This window comes from Ahaetulla prasina, chromosome 1 (assembly GCF_028640845.1).
Source record: "Ahaetulla prasina isolate Xishuangbanna chromosome 1, ASM2864084v1, whole genome shotgun sequence".
Taxonomy (NCBI): Eukaryota; Metazoa; Chordata; class Lepidosauria; order Squamata; family Colubridae; genus Ahaetulla; species Ahaetulla prasina.
Window position 1 is genome coordinate 589,833 of NC_080539.1, and position 21,392 is coordinate 611,224.

The 21,392-nt window shown below is 58.5% G+C and overlaps 1 protein-coding gene across 2 annotated transcripts in view; it reads right to left on the bottom strand.

Moving 5' to 3' along the window:
- Positions 1–21,392, bottom strand: part of SMG6 (SMG6 nonsense mediated mRNA decay factor) — a 79,142-nt gene that overhangs the window by 19,392 nt on the left and 38,358 nt on the right. The window contains exons 11-13 of one of the 2 annotated variants that reach the window (XM_058163911.1): positions 8,113–8,229; positions 6,043–6,205; positions 2,398–2,602 (exon numbers count right to left, since the gene is read on the bottom strand). In XM_058163911.1, the coding sequence (XP_058019894.1) occupies positions 2,398–2,602; positions 6,043–6,205; positions 8,113–8,229 (485 nt within the window). Of the gene's footprint in view, positions 1–950; positions 1,945–2,397; positions 2,603–6,042; positions 6,206–8,112; positions 8,230–21,392 lie in introns of those variants that run through there. The other variant, XM_058163909.1, reaches the window with a different exon arrangement.

Consider the following 21,392-nt stretch of genomic DNA (forward strand, 5'->3'; position numbering starts at 1 on the left):
CCCCCAACCCCGGCTCCAGTTGCCCCGTTGGGGCAGAGGCACTTGGGAGGCACGGGGGTGGGGGCAAGAGGGGGTGGGGGCCAGGAAGTGGTGGGACAGCAGCCTCCTCCTTGCAGCCCAGTGGGGTGCAGAGGAAGCAGCCCCCCCACCCCCAGGATCTCCACGCTGGTCTCCTCCTTGCAGCCCCCCCCCTCCGGGTGGAGTGGGGTGGGAGGATGGGGAGGGGGCTGCTGGGAGCCATTTGGAGCGAAGGGGAGGGCTGCCAAGGCAAGCTGCGCTCTCTAAACAAGGGAGGAAATGACCGGAGGCCGGCATGCCAGCGAGCCCCCCCTCCTTCGCACACGCAGCAGCGGCAGCAGCAGAAGGAAGTCGAGGGGGGTTTTCATGACACAGAGCTGGATGTCAGCGGCTAAAAGGTCGATATTTTCCCTGAACAGCCTCCTCTCCATGACTTAATCGTGTTCCGTGTGCACAGAAATGCTTCCCAAGAAGGGAGGGGAGGGGCCCGCTGCCCCCAGCCTGACCTTGTCCGAGGACTTCTCCACGTAGCAGGGCTCCTGGGGGGCGACCAGCAGCGGGACGAAGCCCGAGAGCAGCCGGTCCTCCTCCAGGCCCAGCTGGGCCAGGTCCTCCTCGTCAGGGTCCTTGTAGAGGGGCACCTCCGACTGGTTCACCGTAGTCAGGATGTTGCAGAAGCCGGCCAGGGTCTCCCACACGTCCACCCAGGCCCTGCGGGGGGGGGGAGAGGGGGAGAAGAAAGAGGGGGCTCTCAGTTGCTGTGGCCCCGGGCCCCTCCCCACCTCCCCAGTGGCGGCTTCTCTCGAGGTGCTCCTCGCAACAAGAGGGAACAGACGTCGCTTCACACCTGGCTCCCAAATTACAGCACGCTGGAGCCCAGCCACGACAAGCTGGCAGCGCCCCAGCCCCAACGGACATCAATTACGTGGGCCGACAGGCGCTTTGCTCTTCTTCACAGACCCCCCCCCAAACCCTCCAGCAGCCCCGGACCAGACTTCCGGGGGGGGGGGGAACCCGAGATTGATTGCTTCACTCCACCTCCTCTCTGCTCCAAGCACCCCCCCCACCTTCCCTTTGTGCTGACCCAGCGGGAATTCCACAGGTGCTGTGCTCCCTTGCCCAGCCCAGGGTCCGAGTTTGGAAAGGTGCTCTCTCCATTGCCGGTCAGAATTCCAAGGGACCTGCCAGTCTCTGCACCCCCAACCCCGGCTCCAGTTGCCCCGTTGGGGCAGAGGCACTTGGGAGGCACGGGGGTGGGGGCAAGAGGGGGTGGGGGCCAGGAAGTGGTGGGACAGCAGCCTCCTCCTTGCAGCCCAGTGGGGTGCAGAGGAAGCAGCCCCCCCACCCCCAGGATCTCCACGCTGGGCTCCTCCTTGCAGCCCCCCCCCCTCCGGGTGGAGTGGGGTGGGAGGATGGGGAGGGGGCTGCTGGGAGCCATTTGGAGCGAAGGGGAGGGCTGCCAAGGCAAGCTGCGCTCTCTAAACAAGGGAGGAAATGACCGGAGGCCGGCATGCCAGCGAGCCCCCCCTCCTTCGCACACGCAGCAGCGGCAGCAGCAGAAGGAAGTCGAGGGGGGTTTTCATGACACAGAGCTGGATGTCAGCGGCTAAAAGGTCGATATTTTCCCTGAACAGCCTCCTCTCCATGACTTAATCGTGTTCCGTGTGCACAGAAATGCTTCCCAAGAAGGGAGGGGAGGGGCCCGCTGCCCCCAGCCTGACCTTGTCCGAGGACTTCTCCACGTAGCAGGGCTCCTGGGGGGCGACCAGCAGCGGGACGAAGCCCGAGAGCAGCCGGTCCTCCTCCAGGCCCAGCTGGGCCAGGTCCTCCTCGTCAGGGTCCTTGTAGAGGGGCACCTCCGACTGGTTCACCGTAGTCAGGATGTTGCAGAAGCCGGCCAGGCTCTCCCACACGTCCACCCAGGCCCTGCGGGGGGGGGGAGAGGGGGAGAAGAAAGAGGGGGCTCTCAGTTGCTGTGGCCCTGGGCTCCTCCCCACCTGCTGCAGCCAGGAGCAAGGCCCCACCCCACCCCTCCCAGTGCTGCCCCCTGTTTGTCAAGAGCCTGCTCAGCCCAAACACCAGTGGTAACTTTCTAGTCCTCATCGCCAGAGAGAGAGAGAGAGAGAGAGAGAGAGAGAGAGAGAGAGAGAGAGAGAGGCAGAAGCAGACAATTCTGCAGACTTATCGCAAGGCTAAAATATTCGGAGAGGTTTCCAGCCCAGCAAAGGCCGAAGGGCAGCCTCTGAGTCACTCTGGACAGCTGGAGAAGGCACGTCCCATCCTTGGGCGGGTGGGGGGCAGCATTCGAAGGCAGCGATGGAAGCTTCGATCCCAGGCAGGCCCAGAGGAAGGAGGAGGGCCCGCTGCCCCCAGCCTGACCTTGTCCGAGGACTTCTCCACGTAGCAGGGCTCCTGGGGGGCGACCAGCAGCGGGACGAAGCCCGAGAGCAGCCGGTCCTCCTCCAGGCCCAGCTGGGCCAGGTCCTCCTCGTCAGGGTCCTTGTAGAGGGGCACCTCCGACTGGTTCACCGTAGTCAGGATGTTGCAGAAGCCGGCCAGGGTCTCCCACACGTCCACCCAGGCCCTGCGGGGGGGGGGAGGGAGGGGGAGAAGAAAGAGGGGGCTCTCAGTTGCTGTGGCCCCGGGCCCCTCCCCACCTGCTGCAGCCAGGAGCAAAGCCCCACCCCACCCCTCCCAGTGCTGCCCCCTGTCTGTCAAGAGCCTGCTCAGCCCAAACACCAGTGGTAACTTTCTAGTCCTCATCGCCAGAGAGAGAGAGAGAGAGAGAGAGAGAGAGAGAGAGAGAGGCAGAGGCAGACAATTCTGCAGACTTATCGCAAGGCTAAAATATTCGGAGAGGTTTCCAGCCCAGCAAAGGCCGAAGGGCAGCCTCTGAGTCACTCTGGACAGCTGGAGAAGGCACGTCCCATCCTTGGGCGGGCGGGGGGCAGCATTCGAAGGCAGCGATGGAAGCTTCGATCCCAGGCAGGCCCAGAGGAAGGGAGGGAGAACCCACCGATGCACAAGGAATGCAGCCCAAACACCAGCATGGGTGTGTGTGTGTGTGTGCTGGGGTACCTGGGGCAGGGGAGTGAACCCCTTCTCCGCCCCCCTCCAGCGCTGCAACGGAGCCCTTGGGGCACCCTCCACCTGCAGCTTCTCCTCTGGCAAAGCCCTGGCTGTGAGAAAAGGGGGTGGAGGTGTGGCTGGCAGACTGAGACAACCTCAGAAGTGGCTGTGAATATTTGCAGGTTGCTGACCTTGGGGCTGCCCCATTGCCAGGAGGGGAGGAGGCGGGGGTAGCTGGTGCAGGGCTAAAGAAAGGCAGGGCAACAGAGGGGTGGGGTGGGGGAGGAATCCACCAGCAGCCCCACTGAAAGGGTGGGATGGGGACTGAAGAGGGGGCCTTTCCACCAGCAGGCGGAGGGGGCAGGAAGGGGGGGGCTGACTTTGAGTTAACCTTCTCTGGGACAGGCTTCCAGCCAGCCGCCCCCCCCCTCCCCAAAAGCTGCTCCAGGTGGAGAATCTGCACTCATTTATTTGATGGAATAAACGTGCGGGAGGGTGTGTGTGTGTGGGGTGTGTGTGTGTGTGGTGGGGGGGGGGAAGAACTGGGCTGAAACGAAACATCTTGCACACTTCCCGAGGGCCCTGGGAGAGGGGCTGGGTCAGTGGCCATAAATCAAACCCCAACCCTCCATCTGCACACCCAAGCCAGGGCCGGGTTGGGACCCCTGGCCAAGCTGCCAACGGGGCCAAGAGGCGGGGAGGAGAGGGGAGGGGGGGAGGGGAGGCAGAAGGGGAGGAAGAGGGACGCTTGGCTCAAAACCACCAGGGTTCAATGGAGAGTGAACTTCCCACATACCCCTCTGTCTGGGTGGGGCACTCCTCCCCTCCTCCTCCCCCCCCCCCCGTGCCCCCTATGGCCATGACTGGGCCGCTGAAGAGACCCAGCCGAGCACAGGAGCCTGCAGGCTGCCTCCTCCCTGGGCACCACAGGCCGAGAAGTGGGGGATGGGGGGCTATGGACCCCTCATTTTCCACTTGGTCTTGAGTGTCCTGCCTGCTGCTGGACACCCAGTTTTTCTCTCATCCATTGAAGAAAAACCCATAAAATGTCTCCTGCACTGAGGCTGCCCCACCTGAGAAGGGGAGGGGGGGGAAATGCAGCTCAAGGGGTGGGTGGGGGTGGGAGGGGCTCCTGCCAAGCATCAGGCATGTCCAGCCAGCAACCCCACCTGGGAAGCCTCCTGGCACCCTGAGGGTGGCAGGATCATGCCCTGTCATAGGCAGACCAGGCCTGGCAAAGGAGCCCCCCCCTCCATTGGCCTTCTGAGTAAGCCTTCCTTTGCAGGCATGGCTTTGGGCACCGGCTGGCAAGGCCTCGATGCCACCCACCTGGGACTGGAGCAGAGAACCCCAGATTCTTTGCCGGAGGCGGAACGGGCAGGATTTGGCTGCCCCTCAGCTGGACAGGCAGGGCCATCTTCCCTGCTCTGGGCAAACACAGGCAGCTCGTCTTGTCTCCAGCGCCAAGAGAAACCTTGAGGCCCCCCTCACTACAAGGATGCAATGGGGAGGGGGGCAGGGGAGTGGCTGCCATTTGGCTCACCCACCCGCCACCCCAAAGAGAGGCTTCCCTCCGCGGTAACCATGGGAAGTGCCTGCTTCCCTCATGCCCCACACCTGGCATCCAGCAGTGCCACCGCCTGCCTGCTTGCCTTCCTCCCGGCGCAGCAGAGAGTGGGGAGAGCGGAAGGCAGCCATCTCCGGGTTGGGGGGGGCAGGGCCAATTAGGGAGATGTGCAGCCTGGGGAGGGCCCAGGCAGCCTGGCGAGGAGGGCTCTGCAGCGGCTATGTTTCCCATTATGTAACCCTGGTCACGGGCAGCCCGCCAGGCTCCAAATGAAAAAGAGACGCTGGCTTGGCACGGCCTCCCTTTTCCTATCCTCATCCAGGGTCAGCGGAGTGTCATACAGCTGCAGAGAAAGCTCCGGGGATTAAGCCCGGGCAGGGCTCCAGCGCGCGAGACCCGGGTTCAAGTACCAGCTGAAAGCAATAAACCAACTGCCGCAGCTGGGCTGAGTTTCATGGCCTCGGAGCCGTGCTGGCTCCCTGGGAACCGACTGCCAGCCGGGGGACGGGGCAAGCGCCCTGCGCCAGGGCTGTGCTGGGCCAGCTGTGGGGTGGGGGGAGTTCCTGCCCCTCGCCCGAGAGACCCCCAGCCCTCCCCACCGTCGACCTTCCCGTCAGCCGAGGAAGAGCAGTGGAGATCCTGGGTCCTGCCTCTCTGGAACCGAGGGGGGGGGGGGGGAAGAAAAGAAACCCACCCACCCATCAATGATGGCCCTGTAAGGGAGGCTGAGTGGGGGAAGTGATGAGAGCAGCCGGGGCCCTTCAGCAGCTCCGAGGAGCCCCCCCTCCGATCTGGGAGGGAGGTGGCTGTGCTGGCACCCCATCTATGGAGAGAGGAGCAGGAAGGCATGGCGCTGCCACACCTGGCACCCCTCCTCTGCCCGCTCTGGGCCTGCGCGGCTGCCCAGGAAAGCCCAGAGAAGGCGGCTGTCAGGGGAGAGCAGCAGCCCCCTTCCCTCCCTGCCTCCTTCCCAGCCAGCCAGCAAACAGAAAACAGACCCATCCCCCTCCCCAAAAGGGGGCCCGGCACTTCCTGTGTGAGAGTTTAATTTCCTTGGCCAAAACGGGGGGAAAAATGGAAAAAAGTGGCAGTGAGCAAAAGGGGAAGGAGAAATGCCCTTCCTCGCTGGAGCCCGGCTAGCCTTCCCTGAGGGGAGCCCAGGAGGAACCGGGGAGGGGGCCTTCTGCCCCAAAGGCAAGAAGGGAGGAGGGGGCCTCTCTCAGGGCGAGCCAGCCCAGCCTTCCTCCGCCATCTGGGGGGTGGGCAGCGCCAAGAATCCCCTAGCTGGTCCAAAGAGACAGGGTGTGTTTGTGAAAATGAGGAAGAAGAGTCCCTTCCTTCTGGACAGACCCTTCCCCCCCCAGCCCCCCAAGAAGCATCAAACGTACGGCGGGGGCAGTTCCAGGGCGCTGGGCGGGGGGTTCCAGGTGTCCGGGTGTCCGAGCATCCAGTCTGACCAGACCTTGATGCTGGGAAGGAGCTCCTTCAGGTCCGGCGGGAAAGCGGAGACCTTGATGTCATCATCCTCAGGGTCCCCCTGGCCTTGAGCCGCTGCCGGAAAGGAGGGGGACAGGTCAGAGAGTGCCCCCCCCCCCGGCTTGCCAAGGCAGCACACAGGGAACCCCAGCGCAGTGGCTCCCCATTGCTGCCCTCGCACAACACAATGGAAATAGGAAGTGCCCCCCCCCCCAATTCAAGGCTATTCTCCTCTCAACCATAAGTGAGCCCTTAAATCTGCCTGGGTCAAAAGGGAGGGGGGGGTGTCTCGGTTCTTTCACTGATTTCTGTAGGGTTTCTTTTGGGGTGACTGGACTTATGACCAGTCTTGAACCCAAAATCTCTGTTGCTAAGGAAGACAGTTGTGGAGTGAGCTTTGCCCGCTTTTTACAACCTTGCTTGCCATGGTTGTTAAGTGAACCGGGCTTCCTTATGGATTCTGCCTGTCAGAAGGCTGCAAAAAGGACGGAGAGACTGTCGCAATGATGGGCCAGCCCAGCCGCCAAGCGTCCTCTGGGTTTTTGAGGTTCACCAGGGGACCCTGCAGCGTTTGGAAGCTTGAAAAAAGGCCAGATGTCGCTTTTTTCAGTGTAGGCGTAATTTCAAATGGTTGCTAAATGAACTGCTCTAAGTTGAGGACTACCTGTGTTCTTTATTTTTTACAGGTTTTATGTTATATTCTGCCCAGACTCATACAGGTTGGGGCAGCCAAAGAAATAAATGCACCTATGTAAGCAAGCAAACCATCTGGATTACCTTAATATTTGTGTGTGTGTGTGTGTGTGTGAGAGAGAGAGAGAGAGAGAGATGGAGAGAGAGAGAGAGAGAGAACTTTGCAATTCAGAGCACTGAGCAGGCCAGGCAGCTGACTGAGGAGTGAACCACGTGTGGGGTGAGGTGGAGAGGATGCCAAGGGCCCCGGGCTCCCCCACCCAGAGGTCCAGGGCTGGAGAGAAGTTCAAGGCAGCAGAAGCACAAACCAAGCCCTCCCCCCAAAAGGAGGAAACCCCTCCCTCCCCAGCCTTGCAGGTGCCAGGCCCAGAAAGATGGGGGGGGGGGATTGCGGGGTGAGGCCTCTCTGCCCAGAGGGCCCCTGGGCATGCTGGGGCTGTCTGTCTGCAGGGAACCTGGGGGAACCACTCCTGTGAGAGCCGCCCATCCCGGCTGGGGAACATGGGCTGGGGGCCACTTCCTCGCAGGCTCTTTCTACTCTCTCCGGAGACTCAATGGAAACCGCTTTCGACCTGCATCAAACCAAGCCGGCAGAGGAGCTTGGGGCTATTTTTATCACAGGGTCCACCAATTGTGGTCTGTACGTGCTGTGGTGACATTTGAAACCCGGTCTGTTTTTTGACAAACAGGAGACCACGAGCAGGTCTCACCTCTGCAGGCTGTGGGGGGAACCGAGGCTCCGGCTGAAGATCTCGGCCCAGGCACCATATTCGGGTGGAAGTTGAGCAGGGCAAGTTAGACGAAGGTGGCAAAGCCTGCCCGGGGTTTAGAGGCTGCCATATTGTATCCATAGGCTTCCCCCTCAGCTCCTCCACCTCAATTTCGGCCCCATGCAAGGGGGAAGGTCCCTCTGCCCCAGGAGCCTGGTGAGGTTCCTGGGGATGGGTGCCCACCCAAGGGGAGGCGGAAGGAGCCCTGAAATCCAGAGGGATCTGCCCCCCCCAAACACAACGCAAGTCAAAAGACTTTGAGGCTGGCCTGGGTGCGTCCGCTGGGGTGGCTTCCTCCCTAAGGCTGCTCCTTGCATTCCCCCGCTGGACACCAGGTCTGGATGGGGCTGAGGGGCATCTCACCCTTGCCCAGGGCTGTGGGCATAGCAGTGAGACGGGGTGAAAACGTCTGGGCAACTGCAGGCCCCCCAGAAGAAAAGTATCAGATCCCAGCCCGTGGGTTGAAGGAGCCCAGGGCAGCATCTCCTGCAGGGATGCCAGGGTGCCCCTTCGCCTTACCTCGGGAGACGTCTTGCAGCAGGTGGGTGCAGCGCTTGACCAGGATGGCAAACATGGCGAGGCCCAGGGCGCAGGCCTGCTCCTGGATCACAGAGCGGCAGTCTTCCGACAGGCACTCTAGGAGACAAGCAAGAGGCTGCAGGGAGGGAGGCGGCAGGGGGCCAAGCCGGGGGGCGCTGCCCATCCCACTGGGCCTGAACCTGCTCACCCACTGGCATGTTCACCCCATAGAGGCTGTCAGCCCACAGCTGCCCAGGGAGCCACCCCCACAAGGCCCTGCCCTGTGCCCCAATCCTTCTCCGCCCAAATCCCTCCTGGGGTGCTAAGGTGAGACCTCCTGTGGGACTGGCAGGATGCCCGTCCTAATCTCTTGGACCCTTGGCAAGGAATTATGTTTATAAATCATCCCTGTCAATTGCATTAAAAGTGGCTTTTGTTTTTATGCAGGCTGGCAAAACTGGAAAGCGTAGGTCAGGAGTGGTTTGACCCCAAATCAATGGGCCAGGGAGGCAGGCAGGCGAGGTGGTTCTGGTGGTTGGGAGTCCTGCAGCCAACAGTGTCTGTGAAGCAGCTGAGGGTGAAGCGCCCCCCAAAACACGGCCCTCAGTCAGCCGTGAGCAAGTTTTTATTACAAAGATTGATTCTTACCTGGCTAATGTTACTTATTGACTCAAACAAATACTCAAGGTGGTTACATGTCTATGGAGAGTCCCAACCATCCGGGCCAAGCTTGGCCCCAATGTGCTTTTCCAGAAGGCAACTGGATTTTCTTAGGGTTTTTTCCCCCCCGAAAACATTTTACTTCTCATCCAAGAAGTTTTGGAAGAACCGAAGAAGCTTTTTGGATGAGAAGCGAAATGTTTTCAAGGAAAACAAACCAAAAAGTCCAGCTGCCTTTTGGAAAAAGCACCACTAAGTCAAGACAGTTACCATTGTCTGAATGCAGGAAACTAAAAGGGAAGCCCCTTCAGTTAAGCGCCAGGCGAGAGAGGGGCCCCAAGGCAGAGAGGACGGGGGCCACAGCTGATCTCTGAAGGAGGAGGTGGAAGGACCTTCCTTAAAACTGCCTCGCTGCTGCTGGTATCAACCACCCGGCGAACTTGCAAGACCCGGCATTCAGACACTCAGGTTTTTGGGGCTGAAACATGTTGACAACTCCTGAGGAGGAGCTCAGCAGACAACCAGCAACCGGGACAGATGTTCCAATGCAACTAAGACACGATCCTGGCCGGGCTTCACCCAGGCTGGCAGCCTGCCTCCCGTTTTACACCAGGTGCAATTTCCAAGGGGAGCCCCGTACGGAGCAGGTTGCGGCAGTCTAGACAAGATGTAATCTAGGCCTGGGCCTCTAGCCGTCAGTGGGTAAAGGTGCAAGAATAGCTGGGATTCAAGGACCATCCCAGGATCCCCCTCCAGATGATTAGGGGGCTGGAGGCAAAAACGTATGAAAAACCGGGGCAGGAATTGAAGGGCAGCCATGTCTCCTGGTCCTTGGCACCCCTCCCCCCCGACTCTCCAGCTCTGCACCCAGGGGGTCCGTGGGAATCAAAAGACTTTGAGTACCCCTCCTCAGCCGCAAGACCCACTGAAAGGCTCAGGCCAATCTGTACAGCGGGCATTTGCAGGCTAAGGGCTGGCAGCGTTTCCCTCAGCCTCCAGGCCTCCCAAGGGCCTCCCCCCCAATGGCAGAGCAGTGAGACTTGAGGTCCGAGTGTGGCGCCTCCGACTAAGGCGGTCAAGCTGCAATCTAGGGGCAGTGCCCGGAAACTGAAGAAGGGGCTAAAATCACCAGCAGGACATCAACTTCACATATTATGACATTAATATACCTCGAATCAAAGGAAAGACAGATAGTGTTCAATTTATCATCACTGATGAACCAAAATCTCCGTTGCTAAACGAGACAGTCGTTAATTAAGTTTTGCCCCGCTTTACGACCTATTTTTACTACAGTTGTTAAGTGAATCCCTGCAGTTGTCATGTTAGTAACACGGTTGTTAAGTGAATCCAGTTTCCCTGCTAATTTTGCTGATCAAAAGGTTGCAAAAGGGGACCACGTGACCCCGGGACGCTGCGACCATCATAAATATGGGTCAGTTGCCAAGCATCAGAAGGCAAATCACGTGACCCTGGGGAGGCTGCCCCAATCATGCTAAAAATGGCCATTAGCCATTCCTTCCGTTGTCAGTCGAGGACTCCCGGTTTGGCGGTGCCTCTAACCTGACCCTCAGACCCAGCTCCAGGCCCCTGGCTCCCCCACCGGACAAGCCCCTGTTGCCATCCCAGGGGCTCCCCTCCCTGGCCAAACTGTCAGAGGCAGGGAATGGGGGGCCTTTCACCCACAGGTTATTTCTTAGCCCTCAAAGCCATTATTCTTGCTTGGATCTGATTTCCAAAACCCACCAATTCAGGAGGGTTCCCTCCCTGGAGCCCCCACCTCCCGAAGTCAAAAGAGCCCCATTTCTTGCAGCGTTTGGTGTTGAGGGGAGGCCCATGTTCCCGGGGGTTAGGCTGGATCCCCCCCACCCGCAAACTACTCCCAGGCGCTTTGGGGGATACACCAGGGACCTCCAATAGGGTGGCTGTTGGCTCTTCTTTTTCTCCTAAAATCTTCTTCCGCTGACTCTGCCGTCTGGGGGAACCTCCTGCCTCAGAAAGACTGGAAGCTGCTTTCATGGTCAACACAGTGGCCAGACGATGACCCAGAAGGGGAAGGATGACTTGGGACCAGTGGCTGGCCCCTGCCAGGCTCCCAATGCTGCCCGCCCAGGCAAGGGCTTGTCATGGGGCCAAAGCAACTGGGGGGGCCCTTCCTTCTGGCCTCCAGCACGAGCAGCAGCCGTTTCCAAGCCAGGGCCTGGGACTTCCGGCCAGCCCATCGTCCAGGCCGGGTGCCGGCCTCGGCTCTGTCAGGCTACCTGGGCCGCCCTGTGCTGCCGAGAGGCTTCTGGTTTCCCAGAGAACAAAATATTCGTGGAAAACATAAACCAACTGTCGTCAAAGTTGTCGGGTCTCAGGAAACGGATCGGCCAGGAGAAGAAGGCCGCCATGTGGCCGGATGTTATGCGTTTCTAATTAGCGCTATACATCTTTCAGCGGAGCCATCCGCCTGCTGGGAAACAGAGCAAGGCCGGCCTTGTTATTGTAACTGTCAAGGAGCCCCGAAGCCCATCAGCTCCGGGAAGAGGGAGGAGCGCTTTAGACCCTGCCCAGCAGTGGGCGCTGGAGGCACCTCTCGGCCAGGGAGGAGAAAGGGGCAGAGGGGGTGCCAGCCTGGACCACTCCCCCACCCCGGCTGGCCTGGGGGTCCGGCAAGGAGGAGAAGAGAGAAAATCCACCCTTCCCTCTGATGCCCTCTCTGCAGGCAGCCTGGAGCAAAGACGATGCCCACCTTGGAGCCATTTGGCAAGGCCCGAGCCCGCAGGATCAGCCCAAGGGAGGCCAGGCCCAGCATCCTCTACCTGCAGGGCAGGGAAGGGGCGTCTGATCTTGGAGAGTCTGCTGGTCACACATCCCTGGACCTGCAAGGCGAGGCTGGGGAGTAGTGTGCCTGACCGTCCCTTCCCTAAGCGCAGCCTCTCAGATGCCGCCCCCCCCCCCCCGTGGTTGCCTGGTCAGTCTCAGCCCGCACGCCTGCCCGAGGCTGCCCCTTCCCTAGGCTGGGCTTTGCCTTCTACAGGAAGTGGGCAGGAGCAGAGGAGGGGGCTGGAGGAGGAAGGGTGGGAGTGGGAGGAAGGGTCCCAGCCGGGAGCATCTTCTGCAGGCTCAGCACCAGCGGATGCTGCTCAGCTTCCACCAGACAGCCCATCCCTGTTCTGAATAACAGAGGGACCCGAAACACAATCTCAGGCAAGCAGCACAAGAAGACCCAATCAATCAGAACAGAGCTGGAAGGGACCCCAGAGGTCTTCTAGTCCTACCCCCTGCTTCAAGCAGGAGACCCTGTACCATTTCAGGCAGGGCTTTTTTCTTAAAATCCTCCCATGTTGGAGCATTGCTTTCTTGTGCTTTGGAGAACAGGCTGACTCCCCTCTTTGGGGCACCCCTCATATACTGGAAGGCTGCTATCATGCCCCCCCCCCGTAGTCCTCCTTTTCTCTAGACTGGCCAAGCTCAGTTCCTGCAGCCGTTCTTCGTATCTTTAATCATCTTAGTTGCTCTTCTTTGCACCTTTTCCAGCAACAGAGGGCAGATGGGAGGCAGTGGGAAGAGCAAGGACTTGGGGTGCGTGTGACCCCGTTGCCTCTAGACCCATGGCATCCCTCAGTGCCTAAGGCAACCAGCCTGCAGTTGGCCTCCTTCCGAATGGGAGCACTGGCCCGATGCTGGGGGGTGTGTGTGCTCTTCAAAGGGAGAGTCTCCCCCCTCCCAACCCAAGCCCTGTGCAGGAGACCAGCCCCGATGCCAGGGGCCGGCCTGACCGTGCCCCCAAGAAGCCCCCTACCCTGCCCCCCCCATCAGCCCAGCTGGCTCTCATTCTGGCAGGGCCTCCCTCCCTGTCTGATTTGGGGAGCGTGGGGTGTGTGTGTGCGGCAGAGGCGCAGGCTGCCAAAACTGGGGAAGGGGCATGGAGGAGCAGGGAGCTCCCCATGGAAGCCATCAGGCAGTCAACACTTCATCTGTTTCTTCCACATACACCCCCCCCCCCAAGCACAACTCTCAGCTCAGGGCCTGAATTCTGCTCTGACATCACCAGGAAGCAGCTGCAGAGTTGAGGAACCTCTCCTGGCATCATGAAATGGGTCTGCAGGAGACAGTCTGAAAACCCACCTTCTCCCGGCCGTGCCCAGGAGGAGCTGCTGCACCCTTAGAGTGCCTGGCCAGGATCTCGTCCACTCCCTCCCCCCAGCCTTCCCCGGGGCCCGCACATCCCCCCCTCTCCCCTATGGCTTCCTCTTCCTTGGCCTGCCAAGCATCAGCAGCCCTCCGACCTGCCCGCACACACGTACACGCTGGCCTCTGGTGCGGAGGGCACGCTCTGCCCTGGCAACGGAAGCAGCGCAGCCTTTTCCCGGAAGTCTCTGTAGAATGAGGCTCCCATTTTTAGAACATGTTATTCCCAGAAATTTCCTGAAAAGGCTCCTGGAGGCATGCTGAGAAGCCATTTCCGCATGCGATGGGCAGAAGGACGCATCGGGCCGGGCCGAGCAGCGATCACCCTGGATACCAAGGGGCCTTGTGCCACCTAAGGGCAGCCAGCTGACCAAATCCAAGCTGTCTTGAATGGCCAGATCCGGGCCCCAGGCTCTTTTTGTTTTTTTTTCCAAAGCTGGCCCTTACCCAGTAGCCCTCAACTTAGTGACCAAAGCTAGAACGGCACATGGCCATTTTCTCACACATAGAACCCTCGCAGAATTCCCATGGTCACCTGACCAAAATTCAGAGGCTTGGCAACCTGGCTCATGTTTATGACAGTCACTGTGTCCTGGGAGCACGTGATCCTTTTTGTGGCCATCTGACAAGCAAAGTCAATGGGGAAGCCAGATTTACTTAACAACCATGATTCTAACTTAACAACTGCAGTGATTCACACTCAGCAAAATGAGGCAAAACTTATTTAACAAATGTCTCACTTAGCAATAGAAATTTTGAGCTCAATTGTGGTCGTAGGTCGAGTATTAACAATGGGTAAATAATAAAGGGGCACTCCAGGAGGAGAGAAAATTGACTTGTTTGTAAGATAAACACTTAAAAAATCAGCAAATGGATCAAAGCCCCCAAGACAGCATCAGCATCTTAAGAAGGGTGGGGTCCCGCAGGGAGGAGGGGGTGCAACCTGTGTGCGCCATTTGCAGCCCCCCGAAGCTTTCTGAGACCCCGTCTGCCAGAGCCGTATTTCAGCTGGTTGTGGGCTTGGGATGCAGCTGGGAAGCCCCCCCTCTCCTCCCACCCCGCACATCCCCTTCCTTAAAATGCCCTAGCCCAAGTGGGCCAAAACCCCTGTGGCATTTCGCACCTGGGGGAGGCTGGGTGGGATATCCATGAGTTGTCATGTATGGCCCCCGTCACTTTCCTGCCTTCCCAACTCTCCTACCAGCAAGTTGGTGGTTTTCTTGCAGACATTTCATGACCCAACTAGAAAACATGATCAGTGCTAGAAGGGAGTGGTTTGCAGAGAAGAGGAGGAGGAGGACTGTGGGTCCTTGGTGCTCTCTGAGCTTGGTGGTTTTCTTGCAGACGTTTCATGACCCAACTAGGGAACATTATCAGTGATGATCAGAGGGCACCGAGGATCTCTCATTTCTACGATTCCCTGTATCATTCTTGAATTTAATATTTGTATGCACTCCGATTGCTTTCATATAGTGAGTCCACCTGAGAGGAGAGCCAGGGCCTGGCCTCGCTTTCTGCACCCTCCTCCTCCCTCCCTCCTCCCACCCCGCACATCCCCTTCCTTAAAATGCCCTAGCCCAAGTGGGCCAAAACCCCTGTGGCATTTCGCACCTGGGGGAGGCTGGGTGGGATATCCATGAGTTGTCATGTATGGCCCCCGTCACTTTCCTGCCTTCCCAACTCTCCTACCAGCAAGTTGGTGGTTTTCTTGCAGACATTTCATGACCCAACTAGAAAACATGATCAGTGCTAGAAGGGAGTGGTTTGCAGAGAAGAGGAGGAGGAGGACTGTGGGTCCTTGGTGCTCTCTGAGCTTGGTGGTTTTCTTGCAGACGTTTCATGACCCAACTAGGGAACATTATCAGTGATGATCAGAGGGCACCGAGGATCTCTCATTTCTACGATTCCCTGTATCATTCTTGAATTTAATATTTGTATGCACTCCGATTGCTTTCATATAGTGAGTCCACCTGAGAGGAGAGCCAGGGCCTGGCCTCGCTTTCTGCACCCCTCCCTCCCTCCCTCCCTCCCCCACCCAGCCCAGAGCCCAGAGCCCAGAGGTTGGTCGACACTTCAGAGAAACCACAAAAGCCATTCTCTGGCAGCAGCCACGGCCTTCGCACGCTGGTGGAGAGTCATTCAGAGTGGCTGTTTTGAATATCGGTTTTATAATGTATTTCACTTTTGGTTTCAATCTTTTCAATCTCCCCAGGTTCACCAAAGGGAGACGGGAGGCTCTCTACAGAAAATTCAATCCACGCAGCAGTGAGGGCTCCTGGGCACCGCAGATAAGAAAGTGCCAAGGTCTCCTCCTGGTCGTCTGGGGGTCTTTTACGCCCACTTGCAGTGCTAGGGAAAAGGCAGGAGGTGGGAGCACTCGGCCTCTGCCAGATGAGGGGCACCCGTGCTCCAGGTGCCTGTCCTACGCTCTCCTGACTATGGGGAGGGGGCTAGTTCTTGGGGAAAGGGTTAGGGTCCTGGGGGCTGGAAAGGACCTTTCCGGACCAGCCGAACTCAAGTGAAGCAAGACAGCCACCGCCTCAAGCAGGGCTCTCTACCTCCTTTGGAAAAGAAAGCAGCCTTTAGACCAGTGGTCACCAACCGGTGGTCCACGAGAAAATTTTGGTGGTCCGCAGAAAAATTATTTGCATTTTTTATATTGCACTACATGCTATTTATCTTTTTTAAAAAATCGTATTAGTGGTCCTCAGGATTTAAAATTATGAATTTAGTGGTCCCTGAGGTCTGAAAGGTTGGTGACCCCTGCTTTAGACTATGTCTGGTCAAGAATTCAGGATGGCCGGACCCCCCCTCCCTTTGCCACCAATAGCCAAGAGCCCCCAGGAGCAAAGGAGGCGTTCCTGGGGCTGCCACGGGCAGCTCAGGGGTCCCAAGGAGGCCATTGAGGGGCCAGGGCAGCATTCCACTTTGCACATGGGCAGGAGCCAGAGGATCTGGGAAGGGCCACAGCTGACGGTTAGCTCCAGGAAGCCATTTCAAGCTGGGTTTCAGTTTCGGCTCTGACCAGCAGCGCTGAGCCTCTCTCCCCCTCCGAGCAACGCAGGGCCGGCCGAGTAAAATATTTTCCCCAAATTTAACGCCAGCCTGTCTGTGTTTGGAAACTCTCAAAGCCCATGTTGTATGGTTTACTGCGCTGGAAAAGGTGCCAGCAGAGTTTCAAAGGAAGGGAAGTGTATAACTGTTTCCTTTCAAAGGCTTTTTCCAATGGGATCCATTGAGGGGAAAGGCTGGAACTAACTAAAACATGATTAAAAACTGCTCCCTCCGAAGAGAAAGACGGAAAAAGATAGATGAGGAGGAGAAGGCGAAGCCCAACGTGGGGCTGAAAGGAGGAGTGGAGAAGCAGCGGGTGCCCCCCTCCCTCAGCTGGACGAAGGTGGGGCCGGATGGCCTTCGCCCCACTGTGGGGCCAGGGGCCAGGAGATGGACACTCGGCGACACAGTGGCGCTCAGGGCGACAGGCGCACCATTGACCTAGCCTTGGTTTTCCCACCCGAGCTCTTTGCCAGGAGAGAGCCCCCCCGCCCCCCCCAGATCTCGGCTCAATTGCCAATGTGAATGACCAGCAGTCAGAAGGCCAGGCCGCCCCTCAAACCATCCCTCGGGGCCAAGGTCAGGCAGGAGCCTCGCTGGGGCCATCAATCCGGCCCCCGTGAAGGAAATAAAATGCTGCACTTGCCACGTGCCCAGATTTTCTCCCGAGAGCCCCAGAGGTACCCTGGCACCAACCTGTGAATGCTCAGCCTGTGAGATTAGAAAAGGGCATCCTGACACGGATCCTTTCACACCTGGATGTACACAATCCCTTTCCGTTTTGACAACCTGGAGCAGCTGCAATTCACCTTCCACATTTTCCTTCCCCCTACAAAATATCTCCTCCTCAGAACTTTTTAGGGCCTCCCTCGGCATTTTCGTGGTGAGCAGGGCACAACGGAAGAGGCTGCAGATAAGCGGCAATGCCCAACCGAGGGGTGGGGGACACAGCCTGTGTCTCTCCTGCTGCGTGGCACCCTGCGGCCAGCAGGACTCTAGTTGGCCGAGCCCAACAAACCATTGGAAGCTTGGGGCCATCCCTGGGCCCTGCTCTCTGCCTGTGGCCCTCCTCCAGGGCTGCCTGTGGAAACGGGGCCCTCCTCTCCCCCGGGCCGTGGTATGGCGGGGCAAGAGGGCCCACGGATGGGAGTTTGCGGTGCTGCTCCGTGCCTTGCGGAGGGCTTGGCTGCGGGCTGCAACACACATGTGGAAGGATGAGGGGAAAAATAAACAGGCAGACAAAAGAATGAAGCCGTCCTGCCAATTCCAATCGAGCAGCCCTCCGCTCAAAGGCTTATCAAGCTGAGAAAGCACAGAGGGCTTGGAAGGCAGAGCTAGCTTCCTTCCTTTCTTCCCCAAATGCCCTGAAGGACGGGCACCGGCCGGGCACAGTGGCGGACAGGCGCCCTCCCTCCCAAGCAGCCCTCTTGGCTTTCCACAGCAGCCCCTCCCTTGGACGGCCCAAGAAGCCCCCTCTGGTTCCTGACCAGGATAACTTCCATTTGCGAGTTGAGAGGCTCCAGCTGCCATCAGAAGGAATGGGAAGGGGAGCTGCAGAAGAAAGTGAGCCCCAGAGCTGGTAGGAAGGCCAACAACCACACCAGCACACGCGCACACACACACAAGTCGGAACACAACTGCTTCGCTCCTACCGGCCAGGCCCTCCAGGCGCAGGATGGCTGGCTGGCTGGCAGGCTCTCTTCTCTCACACCCCGTCCACCCTTCTGAAGACCTGGGGAGGGGGGGGCAGGCAGATGGGGAGGGGGCCGGTGGGAGGGAGGGAGAGAGAGAAACAACACAACAAAAACTCCTGGCTGATAAAAGGAAACGGGGGAGACACGAACAATTGAACACTACCTAAAAGCTCAAGAGAGGTTTATTTTATTAGTTCTTAATAAATATCTTGCAGATTTCCTGCAGGAAACACACCAGATCACATGTAGAATACTTTCATACTGATGTCAACGGCACCAGCATATGAAATCTATTAGAGGCGAAGCCACAGCAGGGCGATCGGTTGTGCAGAAAAGCTGTGCGGCACCAAGGCGAACGGGGTGGGGAGGGAAGGGAAGGGGGGGAATCTCACGGCCCTTCCAAATTCTTCGAGAGGTAAAAAAGTCAGCCAAGACACAGGGAGAGAGAGAGAGAAAATATCCCACATCCTGCTTTGGGCTGCCAGCAATCTGAAGTGCCCAGAGATTAATTCTTTGTCTGGCCTGGAAATGTGACTTTAAAGAGGGGATGAAGGGGAGGGGGTCTTGAGGAAGGTTGGGGCCTGGCATTGTGCCACTAACTCTTCCACCCCCAGCCATGTTTCAATGTAGACAGCAGTAAACCCCAGCAGACAGCAGCTCCGCACACTGCCAGCGACTCACAGCAGCCCCGGCAGCTGCGATGCGTCTTGCTCAGCCAATGCAGATGGGCCTGTGCGCACGGCGGCTTCCGCTCTGCACTTGGGGAAGGGGGGGCAGGGGGGAACCTGGGCTGCACACTTGAGCCCCCCCCCCCCAAGTCCCTGCCAGGAGGCACCTTTGCTGACCAACCCGCAGCTCCAGACAGGCCTTGGGGAGGAAGAGGAGGGAGAGTTCCCAGCAGAAAGACCATCCCTGAGATTCAGGCCTGTCACTGCCGCCCCCTCCCCCCTTGGGGTCTGGGCTTCTCTGCTCGGGATCCCCAAGTCCCATCGCTGCCTCTGGTCGGCTGATCCAGGCGGCAAGCCCTTGGAGTGGACCTTCCTGGCCTCCGCCAGCCCCAAACTGGGGAAGCTGGTCTTGGGCCCCTGGGTTTAGCAGGGCCTGCTCTGTGCAGCCAAGGGGCCCCTTGGCGGGGGTGACCTCACTGGGTGTGTGTGCACCAGAGAGAGAGTTGCGGGGTCTTTCCTTTCATCTCCTTCTCAGATCTTCCTATGCCCCGGCTGCTGAATTTCTGTCCCTTGGCAGAGCCCAACTGGGCCCCCTTCCGCCAAAGCAACAGGTTGTGGACCTGGATGGCGGCCGAGACCCCCAGGAAGCCTCCCAAAGGAGCATCTCGGTAGCCCACCGGAGGCCAACCCCACCAGCCATGCGCATCAATCCAGAAGCGGCTCTGGGTGCCCTTTGCCAAAGGGCCCAGGGTCCACCAGCAGAGCCAAGACCCTCCAGCCCCTCTCCCTTCTTGCTGGTTCTCAGGCCAAGGGAGGGGGGGGCTTCCCTGACCACCTTTTGTGCCCCCCGAGCTTCCCTCTTCTACGTCTGTCTCTGCCAAGACAAGGCTGCCGTGGGTGGCACACCTCAAGAAAAACAGGTGCCACCCACTGCGCTTAAGGGCACCCTCTGGCCTATAAGCATTTTTTACACGCTGCCCCCAACACTCTGGGCCCTCATTTTACCGACCTTGGAAAGATGGAAGGCTGAGTCAACCTTGAGCAGGTCAGGATGGAGCCACTGACAGTGGGCAGAGTTTGCCTGCAATATTTCACTTTAACCACTGTGCCACCAGGGCTCCTTATGCCAAGTGGATGCTCAACAGCAACGGTTGTGCCACACAGAAAGGACCGGCCCAGAACGGCACCACCTCGTGTCACATCGCCCGTCAACCATGCTTGCCAAACAAGCCACAATGCTAAGCCGTGATCTACGTTAGCTTAGTGTACCGACCCAGATCCCGAGCACGGCCCCTTGCACTTTTCTTCCTGCCAGGCTGGCTGCCGGATGGGGGTCTGGCCATGCTGCCAGGAGGCCCAGGGGGGTGAGAGTGAGAGGCAAAAGGCCCTGGGGCTCCCCTCTGCCAAACCCACCCCGCCAACGGCTGGAACTCGAGGCCGTCTCGGGAGCTCCTGAACCACAAAGCCGCTCTGCTCCAAAGGCAATTTGGCTTCTGGAGGGCAACGTCCTGGCAGCTCCTCAAAATTAAGGGGTGGGCTTTGACCAAGGCAGCAGCAGCTCCCAGGGAACAGAGGCAAAAGGAGGGAGGGCGGCTGTTGTCACGGCAATTGCCACAAGAAAGTGACTTTCAAACTCACAAGCCCCTCCGGATTCCGAGAAGCAGCCCATTCGTGCCACCACTGGCAAGCCTCAGAACTGAAGCGCCACGGAGCTGCCCCCAAGCCCCCCTCACCACCAGGCAGCCCCAGGAGCCCCCCAACTCTTGTAGTTGGTGGGACCCTCCCGTCCACCTGCTCTCCCCGTCCAGGCTGCCCTGCAGGAGCTGAAGGCGAGAATTCTCTGCCCGCAACAGGTAAGAACGGCTGACCTCCTTGGGCTCAAAAGCCTTTGCCACTTATTTATGTAGTCCTCAATGTAGGACCACAACGGAGCCCCAAATTCCTGTTGCTCAGTGAGAGGGGCGTTCAGGGAATTTGGCCACAATTGGTAAGGGAATCACTGGAGTCGTTAAGTGAACTACATGGTTGTTAAGTGAATCTGGCTTCACTTAAGTCAACCACATTGACTTTGCTGGTCAGAAGATTGCAGAAGGGGATCACGCAACTCCGGGACATTGTGATTGTCATAAATATGAGACAGTTGCCAAATGGCTGGATTTTGATCACATGATCATGGGGATGCTACGACATTAAGTGGGAAACTTCAGTCACTACATTACCTGTATATGGCTGCCTATTTATCCCTTCAGGCTTCTCTCTCAGTCTCTCTCTCTCTTCTCCCTTTCTTTCTTTATTTTTCTCTCTCTCTCTCCTCCCCCTTTCCTGGTGAGGTGTGGACTGGAAGACCTCCAAAGTCCCTTTCTGTGACATTCCCGCGCTGTCCCCCTTCAAGCGCAAGACCCAGAACTGGATGCAGGATTCAAAGAAATATTCTGATGCTTCTTCCATCAGCCGCTCATTCCCACAGTCAGAGGTGGGGCAACCAAGTCGAATAAGCAGAAGTATCATTTCCTCTAATTGGGGAATTGCACTTCTGTTGATGCAACCAAAAAGTGCATTTGCAACCACCACACACCGCCGGCTCCAGCTCCCTCTTGCCATCAGCTCAGCTTCCAGGATCTTTTTCAGCAAAGCCGCCCCTAAGCCAGGTATCCCCTCCCCCCCCTCCCCCCCCTCCTCCCCCCCTCCCCCGCTCGGCCTCCCAGGCCTGTCTTGCACAATGGGGCTGAATGACCGCCAGGTTCCTCTGAGCCCAGCATGGAGGGCTGCGCTCTGCAGGGATTCAGGATGGGTAGTCCTCCACTTATGACCACAATGGAGCTCAAAATTTCTGTGAGGCACTGCGTGAGTTTCACCCCATTTGACCTTCCTTGCCACAGTTGTTAAGTGAATCACTGCGGTTGTTAAGTGAGTAACACAGTTGGGAAGTGAATCTGGATTCCCCATTGACTCTGCTGGTCAGAAGGTCGCAAAAGGGGAATCACGGGACTTCCCCAGGACACGGCGGCTGTCATAAATAGGAGAAGGTAGC